The 13,302-nt window shown below is 49.0% G+C and overlaps 1 protein-coding gene across 2 annotated transcripts in view; it reads left to right on the top strand.

Annotated features, from left to right (window-relative positions):
- Positions 1-1,099: 1,099 nt before the first annotated feature.
- LOC8042509 overlaps positions 1,100-13,302 on the top strand; it is a 41,147-nt gene continuing 28,944 nt past the window's right edge. The window contains exons 1-3 of one of the 2 annotated variants that reach the window (XM_029991979.3): positions 1,100-1,268; positions 5,353-6,807; positions 9,643-9,811. In XM_029991979.3, the coding sequence (XP_029847839.2) occupies positions 5,440-6,807; positions 9,643-9,811 (1,537 nt within the window). In that variant the 5' untranslated portion in view covers positions 1,100-1,268; positions 5,353-5,439. Of the gene's footprint in view, positions 1,269-5,349; positions 6,808-9,642; positions 9,812-13,302 lie in introns of both variants that reach the window. The other variant, XM_029991978.3, reaches the window with a different exon arrangement.

The following is a 13,302-nucleotide window of genomic DNA, read 5'->3' as shown; positions in this document are numbered from 1 at the left end:
GCATACGCCTCTGACGGGTTGCCGTTGGACCCTCCCGGTGTCGTTGGGAGGGTAGGATCAGCCCCGATGATCTTGGAGCTTGGTGGGGAGCACGTTGTTGAATGATGCTCTGACTCGCTGCTTCTCGTAAACTTCAACGTTTATCTAAACGCATTCAACTTGGACGACCACCTCTCTGGTTCCGAGTCTAAGACGAACTCCGCTAATTTCATTTCTCGCTTTTCGCATCACAACTCTAACTTTCCCTCGCTCTCGAAGGAAGAGCCAATAATTTCAAACCTGAAGATCATCACGTGCTCTCGACCGGACCAGTCGTCGGCAAGGACATCTTGAGACCTTCCTAAACGAAAACAACCGTCAAAGCTCGTCAAATATGACAGAAAGCGTCTGGTCCGAGGCGACAATCTGGCGCCACACATGTCTCGTCGCAGTATCCCCAACGCTACGACAACAGCAACACCAACAAAACTATAATCTCCGGGCTCTAGAGGCCCCCATACTAAGCCCCAGTTGGCCCCCGCGCGCCACTCCCCGGCCTTGCCACGGGCAGATCGGGTCCAGCTTGCTCTAAACCCTCGTAGCCGCCGTGCTAATGGACGACGGACATTGGATTAAAAAAAAAAAAAAAAAAAGCGCGCTCCCGATATTAATTGTTCTTGTCTAAAATCTCTACGTGCGACAAGACTGTGCCTTGCTGCTCCGTGGCTTGCACCTAACATGGACGCACGTGATGCCTTCGTGACGAGCGCCTGGCTGGCGTTATATCCCCGAACTATTCTTATGAGGGCAAGGGGGCTGAGCCCCCCCATAAGAATACTTGGGGGGGCTCTGGCCCCCCCCTGCCCCCCGTCTTCCGGCGTCCCTGCTGCACCGTAATACAAGCGAGAGACAAAGAGGTTAATCAAAGTTGTCGCTTCCTGTATGATGTGGTTTCGGTTTTGCTATTACCCGTAATTCGTACGATTCGCACTTGCTCAAACTAGGCTTAACGTTGTAGTGACACAGGAGCTTCAAAAGCAACCATAAAACAAATCCTGTAAGATATTTGCCCATTTAAAGTTATTTGTGTAATTTTTGACCCGAAGGTTTGCGGAGGAAATTAACCTATTTCGAGACGCTTCTAGAATGCATCTGGCAACTCTGTCATGGGCAATCATGGCCAATGATGGCCGCGTCTTGAAGACGGAAAGCGGAACAACAAAGTCTTCCCCTGCGTAACCTACGTTTGTTCGCTGCTTGTTTCGACGTCTTTGAATCGGAGCTACCAGGTTTGTATTCACGAACATTTGACACTGTACGTGTGACAACTGTTAGGTAGCGATAAAGGGAACGGTTGGCTTATCTCGTTTATATACGATGCAAATGTAATCCAGAAACCGGAATTCTGTGCACTTCCTCGGTATAATTAATATTTTCCGTGGTCGTGTCGTATTTAGTTATTCTTTTTCAGTACGATAACCCTGAATTTACGGAATTCTTTTGTTTTCATTGTTCGCTTTGTTCAGATGCTTGTAACTGCGCCGGCAGTGATTGTTTATGTGTAGTCGCCGTTTGCGCAACTTCGTCTGAAGTGGGCAAAAACGTCTCATACTACTGAGCTCCTCCGATGTAGCGGCGAGACAATTCGCGAGAATTACCATTGTCTTACAGTGTAACTAAGTAAATGTTACTTTCACGCGGCCCTTTTTATCTGCGAAAATGATTCACTCTAAATTTGGTAATTTTTGTTTTGTCTGTTGAGACCTGGGACAAATCAACTCGTCCAAACTGCTCGTTCGAGGCCATTTAATGCAGGTAGCCTGTGGAAACAACGCTTGTCCGTTGTGCTTTGCGGTGCTGCGTACTGACCTCTATTTAAGAAAATGAACGATATTGGCGTGTACAGTTTGTGGCCTCCTTTTACTCGTTTGTTTTTCAGTCATGGCCTTAGGCAGAGGTGCACAACATACTGACTGCAGCGCCAATGAAAATTGAGCCCCCCTTCCCTACACACACACACACAGGAAATTCTAAATGTAGAAGGAGAAGGACTGTTCAAACTATTTCAAGCCTCACACAAAGTGGGTATTCCAGAATCCGAAGGTGCTTTAAAGAGGCCATGAAATTATTTTTCAGCTTCTTCCTTCTTAGCTTTCCTCCTCGACTCACAAATTGTGCAGCAATACTAAAGGTACAGGGGCGAGAGTATACCGATAGCAGTTTAAGAGGAGGGAAAGGAGGAACACTTCTTGCTCGAACCCTCCTTTGTGTACCTCCATGTTGCCATTCTCCACCTTGGAGATTAGCCCGTCACTTAAAATTAGGACAAAAGTTGCTTTCCCCCTCCTGCCCGTGGCTACCGCAGTACTGCGCACAACTCTCGTGTCCAACGCATGAGCTGGGGCCGGTTGAGGCGCTTTGGGTACTGTGAATGTATCGCAGTCGAAGGAAAACAGTATAAAATAGTCCGCTATTTTTTCAAATTTTCGTACCAAAAAGCAGGCTTTTCACATTCTATCCTCTTTTGGCTCACTAAGCAACATGCGATTAGTAAAATCCCAATCTAAATTCATTGATCCAAGCCCAAAATTATTTTAAAGGGCAAATCCGGTCAATTTAAAAAAATTTGAGGTATTGGTTGATTATACATCCCGAGGTAGTTATAAACGGTTCTACATCATTTCTTTCGAGAAAAAGTAATATTTTTCGCACAATCCTTATTTAAAGCTCGCCACAAACAGAAACATTGGCTGCGGTAGGAAACATTGCTTCCGTGTCGTCACTTACATCCTCTAACCACGGTGTACAAATCGTGACGTCACATACCAGGCACGCGGGCAGGCGAAAGTGTTGTCTGCTACGATCGGCAGTCTGCTACACCCGACGACGGCTGCACTACTGCGGCCGCGGCTTGTTTTAGCTCAGAAAAAGGCCAGTTTTCCCAAGGGCTTGTTTTTAATGCATTAGTAGAAAGTGAAGTTCAGTAAACCACACGTGAATATGTTGCGACGGGTTTGTAGAAGCAAATACTTGGTAGAAGTATGCCATGCTCAATGTTGCAAACTGGTTCTCTTGCACGCGACAGGAACTGTGGGCGATGACTCGTGCCCACACGAGAGCACACAGGCGCATGCGCGTTCTGCATGCACCTGTAAAAGTGCAAAGCAAGCATGCAAATCTCCCTGAGAGTCCTAAGCATGACGCAGGTAGCACAGGGTAAGCTGCCCTGACATGCTGGTATTGACTGCGCTGTTGTCTTCGCCACGCCTCACCCGCTAGGATTAGCAAATTCTGGTAATTTCGCGCATCTCAAACTTTGTTTGCAAGTTTCATAAACTTTTAGGTACAATTAGATATAAATATTGGGCGTGTGGTCTATTTAGGCGATATCAAAGAGAACTGCATTGTTTTCATAATATGTGAAATGAACTGGAGTTGCCCTTTAAGCAAATTATAGGCTTTGTTTGCCGGAGCCTGGAATCCAGCGAACGCATTTATAAAGCCCATGCACTGATCTGTCTGCTCACGTGGAGACAATCAGTTATCAATTTAGGGGTAAAATAAAACGTAACGATGACAGACTGCAAATTATATTGAAAACCAAGAATGTGCATGCATGCACGCATTTATGTTGCACCCAGAATGCCGGAGCAGATTGCGCTTGAAAATACTTGGAAGTCTGATTGGTTATCATGCTCGGAAGGCATGGGTAGGTGCTGTTTGTTGATGTCCTGCCCAGCTCAAACCTGCATCATTGATGGTGACGTTCCACCCACGTGAAGTTGCCTCACAATATGTGCCATTACACCTCATCCATCCGTTCTAGAACAGACATTCTCAATCCTTTCTACCACAAAGAACACTAATATGGCTTGAATAACGTACGAGGAACCTCAATCATTTTATCCAACGAAACAAAAGGGGTGGAACGGCTGCTCCATTTGCGTCATTTTGCGCCAGACGCATTAGTCTGCGCCATGTTGCGGAAACTGCGCCACAGCCAATACCTTGCGCCATTATGTATCAAATCGCAAAATGTATGCCAAAAAAATTGTATTTTGCCTTGGTTTCGGTTTTCATAGACTCGATTGGCAACAATGAGCGCGTTTAGCTCGGTGGACATTGCAATCCTTTGTTCTGTTTATTCTCCCTGTGTATCCCTAGTCGGAAGCACGCGAAAAAACTCGGGGGTCGGATTCCAAGCGCTGCACCAGCTGCGACTTGATTGTTCTTCAACCATGAGTGGTTAAGCAAGTCGGCAGAGGTGAGGTCGAGTCGTTAAGCGTCAGATTGCCTGAGGCTCTGCTGCCTGGGATCCGGACGTCAGCCAGTTGGAAACAAATGAGCAAAGGATTCCTTTTAGTACTTCATCGTTAGAAGTTGGAGCCGCATTTTCGCAAGATAAATCGTGATTTGATAGAACTGAAACGCGGTCCGATCCAAAACCTTGCCGGCCAGCAGCTCTCACGCGAGCGGTAAATCTGCTCGGCGTACTTTAACCTCGCTCCTGCTTATCGCTTCGAATACGATAGCTCCGTTAATCGCAGTCTACTGCTTCGATATTGAGTTGCACAATAGGATAAACTCGAAATTTGTTGCCCTGTTCCTCCGCGCAACTGCACGCCCATTGCTTATGCACGTCACATGGTTCGCACATATAATTACTATGTCAAGCATGTGTGGGTTGTGCGATAAGCAGTGCTGGTTTGCATTTTGAGCAGCTGAAAGCCACTCAGAAAATATCAATGACGCTATCTTCAGAAACCTATGGTACTTACTTTTTGGTTCTCATCAAGGCTCAAAAAGTTTCAAGTTTTCGCATCTTTTACACTGTTATCCAAACTACCTAGGTTCCTAACCACTCATGTTCATCTCTGCTGCCAAGCACAATTGAAATTGATCCCGTGCTTGTCTAAGACACAAGCTGAAGTGCAATGAAAACTGATCTGAGGTGCGCCTAGCCTGCTCCAGAATGTAGTTTTAGCTGCTCCCAACCTGCTCCAAAACAGCTGTTTCAGCTGCTCCCATGGCTGCTCCCAAGTACATATCATGAGTTCCACCCCTGAAACAATAACATAGCAGAGAGGCCTGTGAATCTGGTTAACAATAATGCACATACTAGGTATTCTGCGACGTGCAGGCATGCATCATCGGATGGCTGAGACTTTCTAAAGGAGTGCTTAAACTGGGAGAACACTTTACTTAGCGGCAAGGGTGGCTGAGGGAATTCGTAGAACCCCCTAGGTACTGCTGGGGATTCCCTCAGCTCCTAAGAACCCAGTTTTAGAACCCGTGTGGAAGAATGTAAAGCCACAGTGGCATCGCAACGTGGCCCGGGTTTGGCACTAATGCCGTCCCCTACTCTCCCAGAAGCAGGGCCCACCAGCCGCATTCGGGTCACCAAGATGGCCGCCCACGTCCTCTCGTCCGAAAGACCTTTCCGGCAGCTGCACGGCACCGATGGAGTCCTGTGAGGGACTCCCATGGCCCCGCTGCATGAGCTGGCTGCTCTGCCTCTCCTGGGACGAGGCTGACATGGATTCTGGGAGGGCCGAACTATCGCTACACGTCGGGTCAGCCCAGGGAGCCGCCGCGGCACCTCCACCTCCTGACACCAGCATGAACCTGCAAGACGACCTCCAAGCGGGAAGGCCCGTGTTCTTCAGGGTCGACCTCCGCTCTGCCGCGCACGAAGAAGGGTGCGGCACACCTGCGGCCGCGGGTCAGACGCGCGCCCCGGGGGATGAGAACGCGTCGGATGGGGCTGCCACAAAACCTTCGGAGGAGAGAAGGCCAAACAGGGAGAGGCGGTCGAAGGAGGAGCCGCAGCTACCTCTCGGCGTCTACATGGCCTGCCTCTCACTCAACAAGGTAGGGCACTGTCACCCGAAGGGTCGCTGCTGCTGCGGGAGTTCCAACGTCACCGCCGCCTCTTCATCTCCGCCCACACCGCGCGACGTGGGCTCAGTGAAGACGCTCCGGTCTCGCTGCTCGCATACGGAGGCCTCCAACTATACCCTGGTCCTGAAGCCAAAGGCAGTGAAACCCCGCGCGGCAGGTTCCGCCCAATCCGTTCCCTCAGCATCCGCCGGAGTGGAGGTGGAACGGCCGGATGTGGCGAGCCGTCCGGGCAGCACTCCGTCGCAGTTTCTGGGATCGGAGGAAGGCGACCTGTCGTTGCGGGCGCAACGGCCGCCGTACAGCAGTCCCAACAGTCCAGTCCTGTTCACGCAGGTGCAGAGACAGTCTTCGAGTCCAGCCACGTGCGAAAACTGCCAGAGGTCCCGTTCGGCCACAGTTGAGTCCGAGTGGCAGCAGCGACGCGGCGAAAGGAAAGAAAAGCCGCGACGTCGCGACAGGAATGAGCGGTGCTGCTCCGAGGAGATCACCGCCCTTAGCTGCGGCGAGGATGCGGACGACTCCGCCATGTCCCGGCCGGGGTGTGCGGCCAAGAAGGGCTCTCGCTATTCTCTGGGGTCGTGTCTCGGGTCAAGGGGTCAGCGGGCGTTCAAGACTGGGGAGCACAGGCGGCGTTTCTCGCTCACGTTGCCAAGCGCGTTGCTCAACTTGTTCAGACGTCGTCGCGGGAGTTCGCCGTCCGTGCGGAACAGCGCAAGCCAGACGGAGCCCTACCTTGGGGAGGCTGTCTGCTACGGGGCCCAGGCATCCGGAAGCCCCTATGCGGTGCGGGCACTTCCCCCGCTGCCCGCAGGCTGCTCCTCGGTGTGCGACCGTCTCTCGGCTGCGTCGGATGCAGCCAGTACCACGTCGGACGAGTCGGACCGGAGGAGCATGGACTATGCGGCCAGTATCGAGAAGGTCAAGGACGTGAGTATCGGTGGCTTTTTCCTGATTCGACGGTAGCTGGTTGCAGAGGCTCGAACTTTTGAGGGCAGGTTCGTGTGCCTGACGTGAGTGTGCTTGAAACGGAATCCTCTGGTAGTCTCAGAGTGGAAGCTAATGTTTTCCTAACGGACAGCTTCTTCACCTAACCTAAGCCTCTTAGCTAAGATAAGCTAAGCTAAAAGGCTAAGAAATCTCTGCGGCTTCAGAGTGGCGGTGGGATATCCCTTATAACAGTGGTCTCAAACTCATTGGAGCCTGGGGGCCAGATATGCCACACGGGAAAGATCGAGGGCCAACGTAAGACAAGAGGAGGGGAAGGGGGGAGGGGGTGAGGCAAGAGAACCTGTGAACCTGCCAGTGACATCTTTAGATTTGATTTGTTTATGACTACTTTGGGCCCTGACCTGATGTGGTAACAAGAATTCAAATGACACCGCCCCGAAAACGTGCTGGCATTTTAATAGAACAAACAAGAAAGCAAGCACACGGTCGTTCTCGTTGCTTAATTTACTCAGAAATTAATCAAGCTCAACGTGTCTCTACAAAAAAAAAAGCAATCAGTTAATTTGTCAGTTTTTGGTTTCCTGATGTTTTTTTTTACAACACTTGGAACAAATACTTGTCTTTTAAAGGGATCCTGAACCAAACATTTTAGTGCCCATAATATGTGGCGCACGATCCTTCTACGAGCCAGCAGCCGGCGGTGTGCGCGAGCACACGGAACGAACTTGACGTCATAGTCCTCCATTCACGCTTAGGATGACGGTGGAATGTCTGTGCTCCAGGGGAAATGAGAATAAGGACAGGTTTCTTATCCCCACAGTGAGGTCTAGTGTAAAAGGTAGGCGATTAATTGGTCTAACAAGCACGTAGCTTTCACTTGTGGAGATGAAAAGCCTGTCTTTTTTCTTCTTTAACCCGGAGCTCATACATTTCACTCTCATCTTGGGCGTTAATGAAGGACTATGACGTCAATCGCGTTGCATGGTCTCGCGCATACCGGCAGGTGCTGGCTCGTGGATAAGTCGTGCGCCACTTACTATGGTCACTAAAATGTTTGGTTCGGTATCTCTTTAATGGTGATATTTTTTTAAAGGCGAGAATTCCGAGCTCGTTGCTTTCGTTTTTGACAGTTTCTCCTGCTGATCGAGAGCTCGCTCAACCGAGATGCAACCTTCAACGAATAGCTCGCGCCAGCAGCCTTGTAGCAGAATTGTTGTACATTACAAAAAGCTAGGAATCAAAACATCACGCAAAACAAAGAGCAAATGAACACAGATAACTATGAACTATGAATACGTTAAAAGAGCAGAGCTACTTCTCAAGCGAAAATGAATAGACGACATGACATCACTATGGAGCATTCCATTTCTAGCACTCGAGACATTTGAACAGGGACTCTCAGCCGGTTGCCTGTGGGCCGCGTGCCAGCAAGTTGCGGGCCGCATGCGGCCCGCGGGCTGCGTGTTTGAGACCCTTGCCCTAGAAAAATGTATACCGCCACTCTGGGGCGATCAGGAGATTGCTTTTCGAGTTCTTCCTACCAGCTCCAAGCACTTCTATGTTTTGTTTTGATGCAAAGTGCCACAGACAATAACAGTACCTTTTACGTATGCATAGACATGATCTCTCGGCATGCTGCCATGCTGTGGTATCACAAATCTTGTTCAATGACTTTTGCAAATATGAACTGCTTCCTGATTAGTCGCCTTCCCCAGAAAGTTTTGATTTAGCCGATGCACCCTTCAGCCAATGTACAGGGTGCAACGTAGTTGTCACGAACAAAGGATTGCAGGTCTTCCCTGTTTTAACGCGATAGCTTTAAGAAGCTCGTGAAGCAGAAAGGCCAGCGCCGGTGGCGTGATGAGAAAATTGCGGACGCAAAAATCTTGATTGGTTGATAGGGTCATGACGTCACGGCCAGATGGCCCCGTGCAGGAATTTCAAACAACCCACAATGCTCACGTGAACTGTGCCATCAGCTATGAAATAAAAGTGATTAAAAAATATGACATGTAATGCAGATTACAGGTCGCCGCACCTCTCAAACGATTTCACTTTTAAAGTAATTAATTCGCTTTAAAAAAAGATTTGAAGAATTTTAGGCAGGATTTGAATCAACGACCCTTTGGTTGCGAGCCAGACATGCTATACTTCGTTTCACCTTATGTGGGAGCGAAGGCAAAGCTGGAAGCGCGAGCACGAAAGCTCCGTGCCTTCAGGCTTTGCTCGAGCGCGCGAGCTGGGGAGAAACGCAAAAAGCGCTGGTCTCGCGCTTCTAGCTTTGGCTTCGCTCGCAGACAAGGTGAAACGAAGTATACAGACCAGGCCACCGTGTCCGCCGCACTTCCTGCTCACTGTCAGGAAGAGCGTGAGGAGCGAATGAGAAAGCAATGCGAATGGGGCCCTGAACGCTATTGTGTTCCACCCTTAAAGGCAAAGCTCAAGCGTCCTTTGAGTTTTTGTCTTGGATTTGGAAGACTGTTTTTAAAACCGCAAGTGCAACGGAAAGTTCTCTTTCAGAGTTTTTAAACTACTCGGTACAATTCACTGCCCGTCGGTACTCTGCGACTGTAATGCAAAAGGCGCTTTCGTTGTGTTTGCGCCGCGCGGTGTATCACGGCGCTCGACAATGGCAGGATTTAAAGCTGAAATGTCAGCTTGAGTGTTGTGAACTTACCTGGAGCTGGGATCTAGGAACCGAATTTATGGAATGCTCAGCTTTGGCTACCCTTAGAAACCGATTTGATTGCGTTTCTTCGTCGAGGCTTCTTCCTGTAGAAGTGACGGCAGGCCTCATGCCTCGTGCCTCTGCAGTGCGGCTGGTACTGGGGTCCCATCAGTGGGGAGACGGCGGAGCGCCTGCTCTCGCAAGAGCCCGACGGGTCCTTCGTGGTGCGGGACAGCTCAGACGAGCACTACATCTTCAGCCTCACATTCAAGCTCAACGGCCTGGTGAGGCACGTCCGCATCGAGCACGACCAAGGTAAGGGGATCTTTTGCTTCTTTCGTCCGTGTGGGCTCTCGGGTTCCTAGGAACCCGGAGGTTTATGGGAGTTCCGTCCTGGGTTCCCCAAGCTCCCGAATTTCCCAGATCGACCCCTAAGTGAGTGTCTTTCCAGTTGAAGTGCTACTTTAGCAGATCCTAGGCACCCATTGATGCATAACTATGAGCCAAAGGTATTATTGTTTACAAGGTTCGTAGGCTTTTGCTCTGCTTTGTTGCATTAATATCGACTCCAGGAGGGGTTCCTCGAGAAATGAAAAGTTTGGGAACCCCTGGTGATCACGATGGTCGTCCTGGATTCGTGCAGGCCACACTGCACTCGTATGGGATGTACAAAGGCGAGTTACTTGTGCAAGTCGCAAATCTGCACAAACTTAGAACAACTCAGAAATTCGGCACCCATCTTTGCCGCTAGATTGAAGCATCGGTGGGCCAGAAACCGGAACCAATGCTACATCCCGACATTCCACTATTGCTTAACTGCAGTCAGTGGAATGTGGTGTGCATGTTGTGTATGTGTCTATGCGAGAAGAACAGTATGGAGTTGCACATTTTTTCTGCAGCAAGGAACTGGAAATGGAGGAGGGGGGGTAAATAAACGCTTGAGGTGTGTGTTCAGGAGAGCCAAGTGTACTGTGTTTACTCGCATTATAAACACACTTTTTTTCTTGCAAAATTGACACATACTTTGGGGTGCACTCGGTACTAGAGGTAAAATTTTTGCATTTACACATTTTGCGCAAATGTCACTTTGGCTGCCAATATGACGCGGCAGGTTACTGTGGCATGTCTCCACTGACAAATGTGCACCCACGGCTGGTCATGGGTGCGCTACAGTAACCACGCTGTATAAATGACCACCTGTTTTGGGGCGTTTTTGGTGTTCCTTTTGCTGTAGTAAAAGCGCCTTACAACTCTCACTTAGCACAGAGAGCGACACGACCGTTCTTGGGTCTAACCACTTTCACGATTTCACTTTCCGAAAGCGTATTTGTTGATATCAATGTATCCGATGATGCGAAGCATTTCTGGGGTGGGGCAGCTCCTTGACCCCAGCTGGAGTGTCCGTTCCCGTGGCAACATGCAAATTCCTAATTCCCACCTTTCTATTTTTATTTTTTTTTTTGCGATTTGCACATGCAATATTGGTTCCCGTGATACAAGTTTCATGAGTAGCATTTATTCACTGCACCAAAATTCAGGCAAACTTTTCAGACTGGACTGTTTCTTTAAGAGCAACTCTGTTTCATTTTTTGTTTTGAAAAAACAATGCAGTCCTCTTCAGTATCACCTAGGAAGACCACACATCAAATATTACAACCTTGCTCTATCTAAATGTTCCTTAAACGGTCCAGCAAACTTTGCAACTCGCCAAGTTGTCGATATCGGCCGATTTTAGGAGGCGAATTTAGGCGCAACCAACAGCTCAGTCGAGGCTACGGTGTGGGCATAGCCAGCATTGAGCTAAACATTATCACCATTACCACTTTTTGTTTGTTTTTGGCAAGCGTAAGGGGTGACGTCAGCAACATTTCCTCTTGGCAGTCAGCAGTGTCCTTGTGACTGGTGTAATGTGCCTGCACAGCGCGCTTCTTGGGAGCTGTCCGGCCCTCCCACCATTACTGCCATCGTTGTCTCACTGTTTGTGATTATTGTCTCTAGGAGATTCGTTCACACTACGGATACTACGTGCACAGACTTATGCCGTAGTTGTGCATACATTGTCGAATGTCGTAGACACCAAAATGGGGTGAAGTGTACAGTGCCGACGACACTTGTGCCTGGCGCGCACCTGCCCCAATCCTGCCCGTCGTCGTTGCGAGGAGCCATGAGGAATATGAGTGGTTTTAGACGAATTTAGCGGTCACACTCTCGACAACTACGCTTGGAGCACGCTGATGAGAGCGCACACGCCATAGTTGGGAGTAGGCGCGCACATGATGTGGTGGTATACCATTATGGCAGCAGCACTGCTAGAAATGAATGAAAATGACATTCTACCTACTAAAAAAAATGTGCTGGGTGAAAGGTTGGGTGCAGAACAAGGAACTTAACATACAGAACCAGATGTATGAAGAGCTTCTTGAAAGCAACAGTGCCAAGTATTCAAGACTCCTTCGGGTGCCTGATGACGTCTTCGTAGAACTACAGGCCCGCGTCCGCGAATACAAAAGCAGGCAACAAACATGAGGTCTCCTGTGAGCGCGGTTTTAATGTCAGCAGAGTGCAGATATGCATTGAACAAAGACGTCACTCACCCATCGTGTACGGCGCAAATTGCGGGAACCACGAGAGCATTTCTCCGTCAATCTTTTCTCATATCAACACCTTGATGTTTGTCTTCTAGTAGCAGAGAATGCTACTTGCGTCCCACAACGTCGGGAACTCCTCAGCGAGGGAAAGGAAAAAGAATGTGGCGTCGTCATTTAACTTTGCCATTCCACGTGGGACTGCAACAACAGGAACAGCAGTAATGGCGCAAGTGATTCTGAAGAAAGCGCAGATGCCCGCGTGGCCAGACAAGGCAAAAGAGTATCGCTGAAAGCAGTGAAAACCAAACTACTCCACCACTCACCCGCGGAGCGTTCATGCTTACAGGAAAAACCCTCCGCATCTCCATCAAAAAGAATAGGAGGTAAAAGCGCTAAAAAACGACGGACAAGTTGAAGAATGACGAACACCACAGAGCGCTAACTTGCAACTGAAGTTTATTACTGAAAACTGAAGTTTATTACTGAAGTTTATATGTGTACGTGTTTTCAGTAATAAACTTCAGTTGCAAGTTAGCGCTCTGTGGTGTTCGTCATTCTTCAACTTGTCCGTCGTTTTTTAGCGCTTTTACCTCCTATTCATGAATAACCAACTAGCCCAAGTACACACCCTTCTACAGTCCATCAAAAAGGTAGACGGCGCTGCAAAGGTTCAAGAAGGGATGACGTATGTCTCACGTGATGTATGCTCCACGGAGGAAAGCGGCGAATTTCTCACTCATGTGAATACTCCTTAAACTTCTAAGAAGCTGGTTTAACATCAAGTGAAAGTTTTGGAACCAGTTTATTTCAAAATGTTTTTGAAAATATATTGAATATGATTAGACCTTTCATGAAGGTTGCATAATCTCACACCCCAGGCAAGTTAGTGCTTCGTCCCCACACCCTGCACTAGGGCTGCACACAAGAAACGCCACAAACGAATTCTTCAGCCTAGTCAACGTGCTAGCAGCGCCAAATGAATGTTCCCACAGAAAATTAACCATTGTCACTAAGGAATCTCTTGTGAGCCTTTCATGAGATGTGAGCCATCCTTAACTGACTTTGCGTAGGATGTCTGGCCTGCACGTTTCGTCGCAACCGCTCTTCGCTGCTCTAGTGGACGGCAGGAGCAACACAAGCTCAGTATCTGTTCGGCAGCCAGATGCGGAACAGCAGCGAAGGCTTTTTGCTCCTGTGCAATGTTTCGAGGAGGCGGCG

The sequence above is a fragment of the Ixodes scapularis genome, unplaced genomic scaffold (genome assembly GCF_016920785.2).
Source record: "Ixodes scapularis isolate PalLabHiFi unplaced genomic scaffold, ASM1692078v2 PGA_scaffold0__279_contigs__length_252992795, whole genome shotgun sequence".
NCBI lineage: Eukaryota > Metazoa > Arthropoda > Arachnida > Ixodida > Ixodidae > Ixodes > Ixodes scapularis.
Note: the sequence above shows the minus strand (reverse complement) of the source record. Positions and strands in the feature narration are given on the sequence as shown.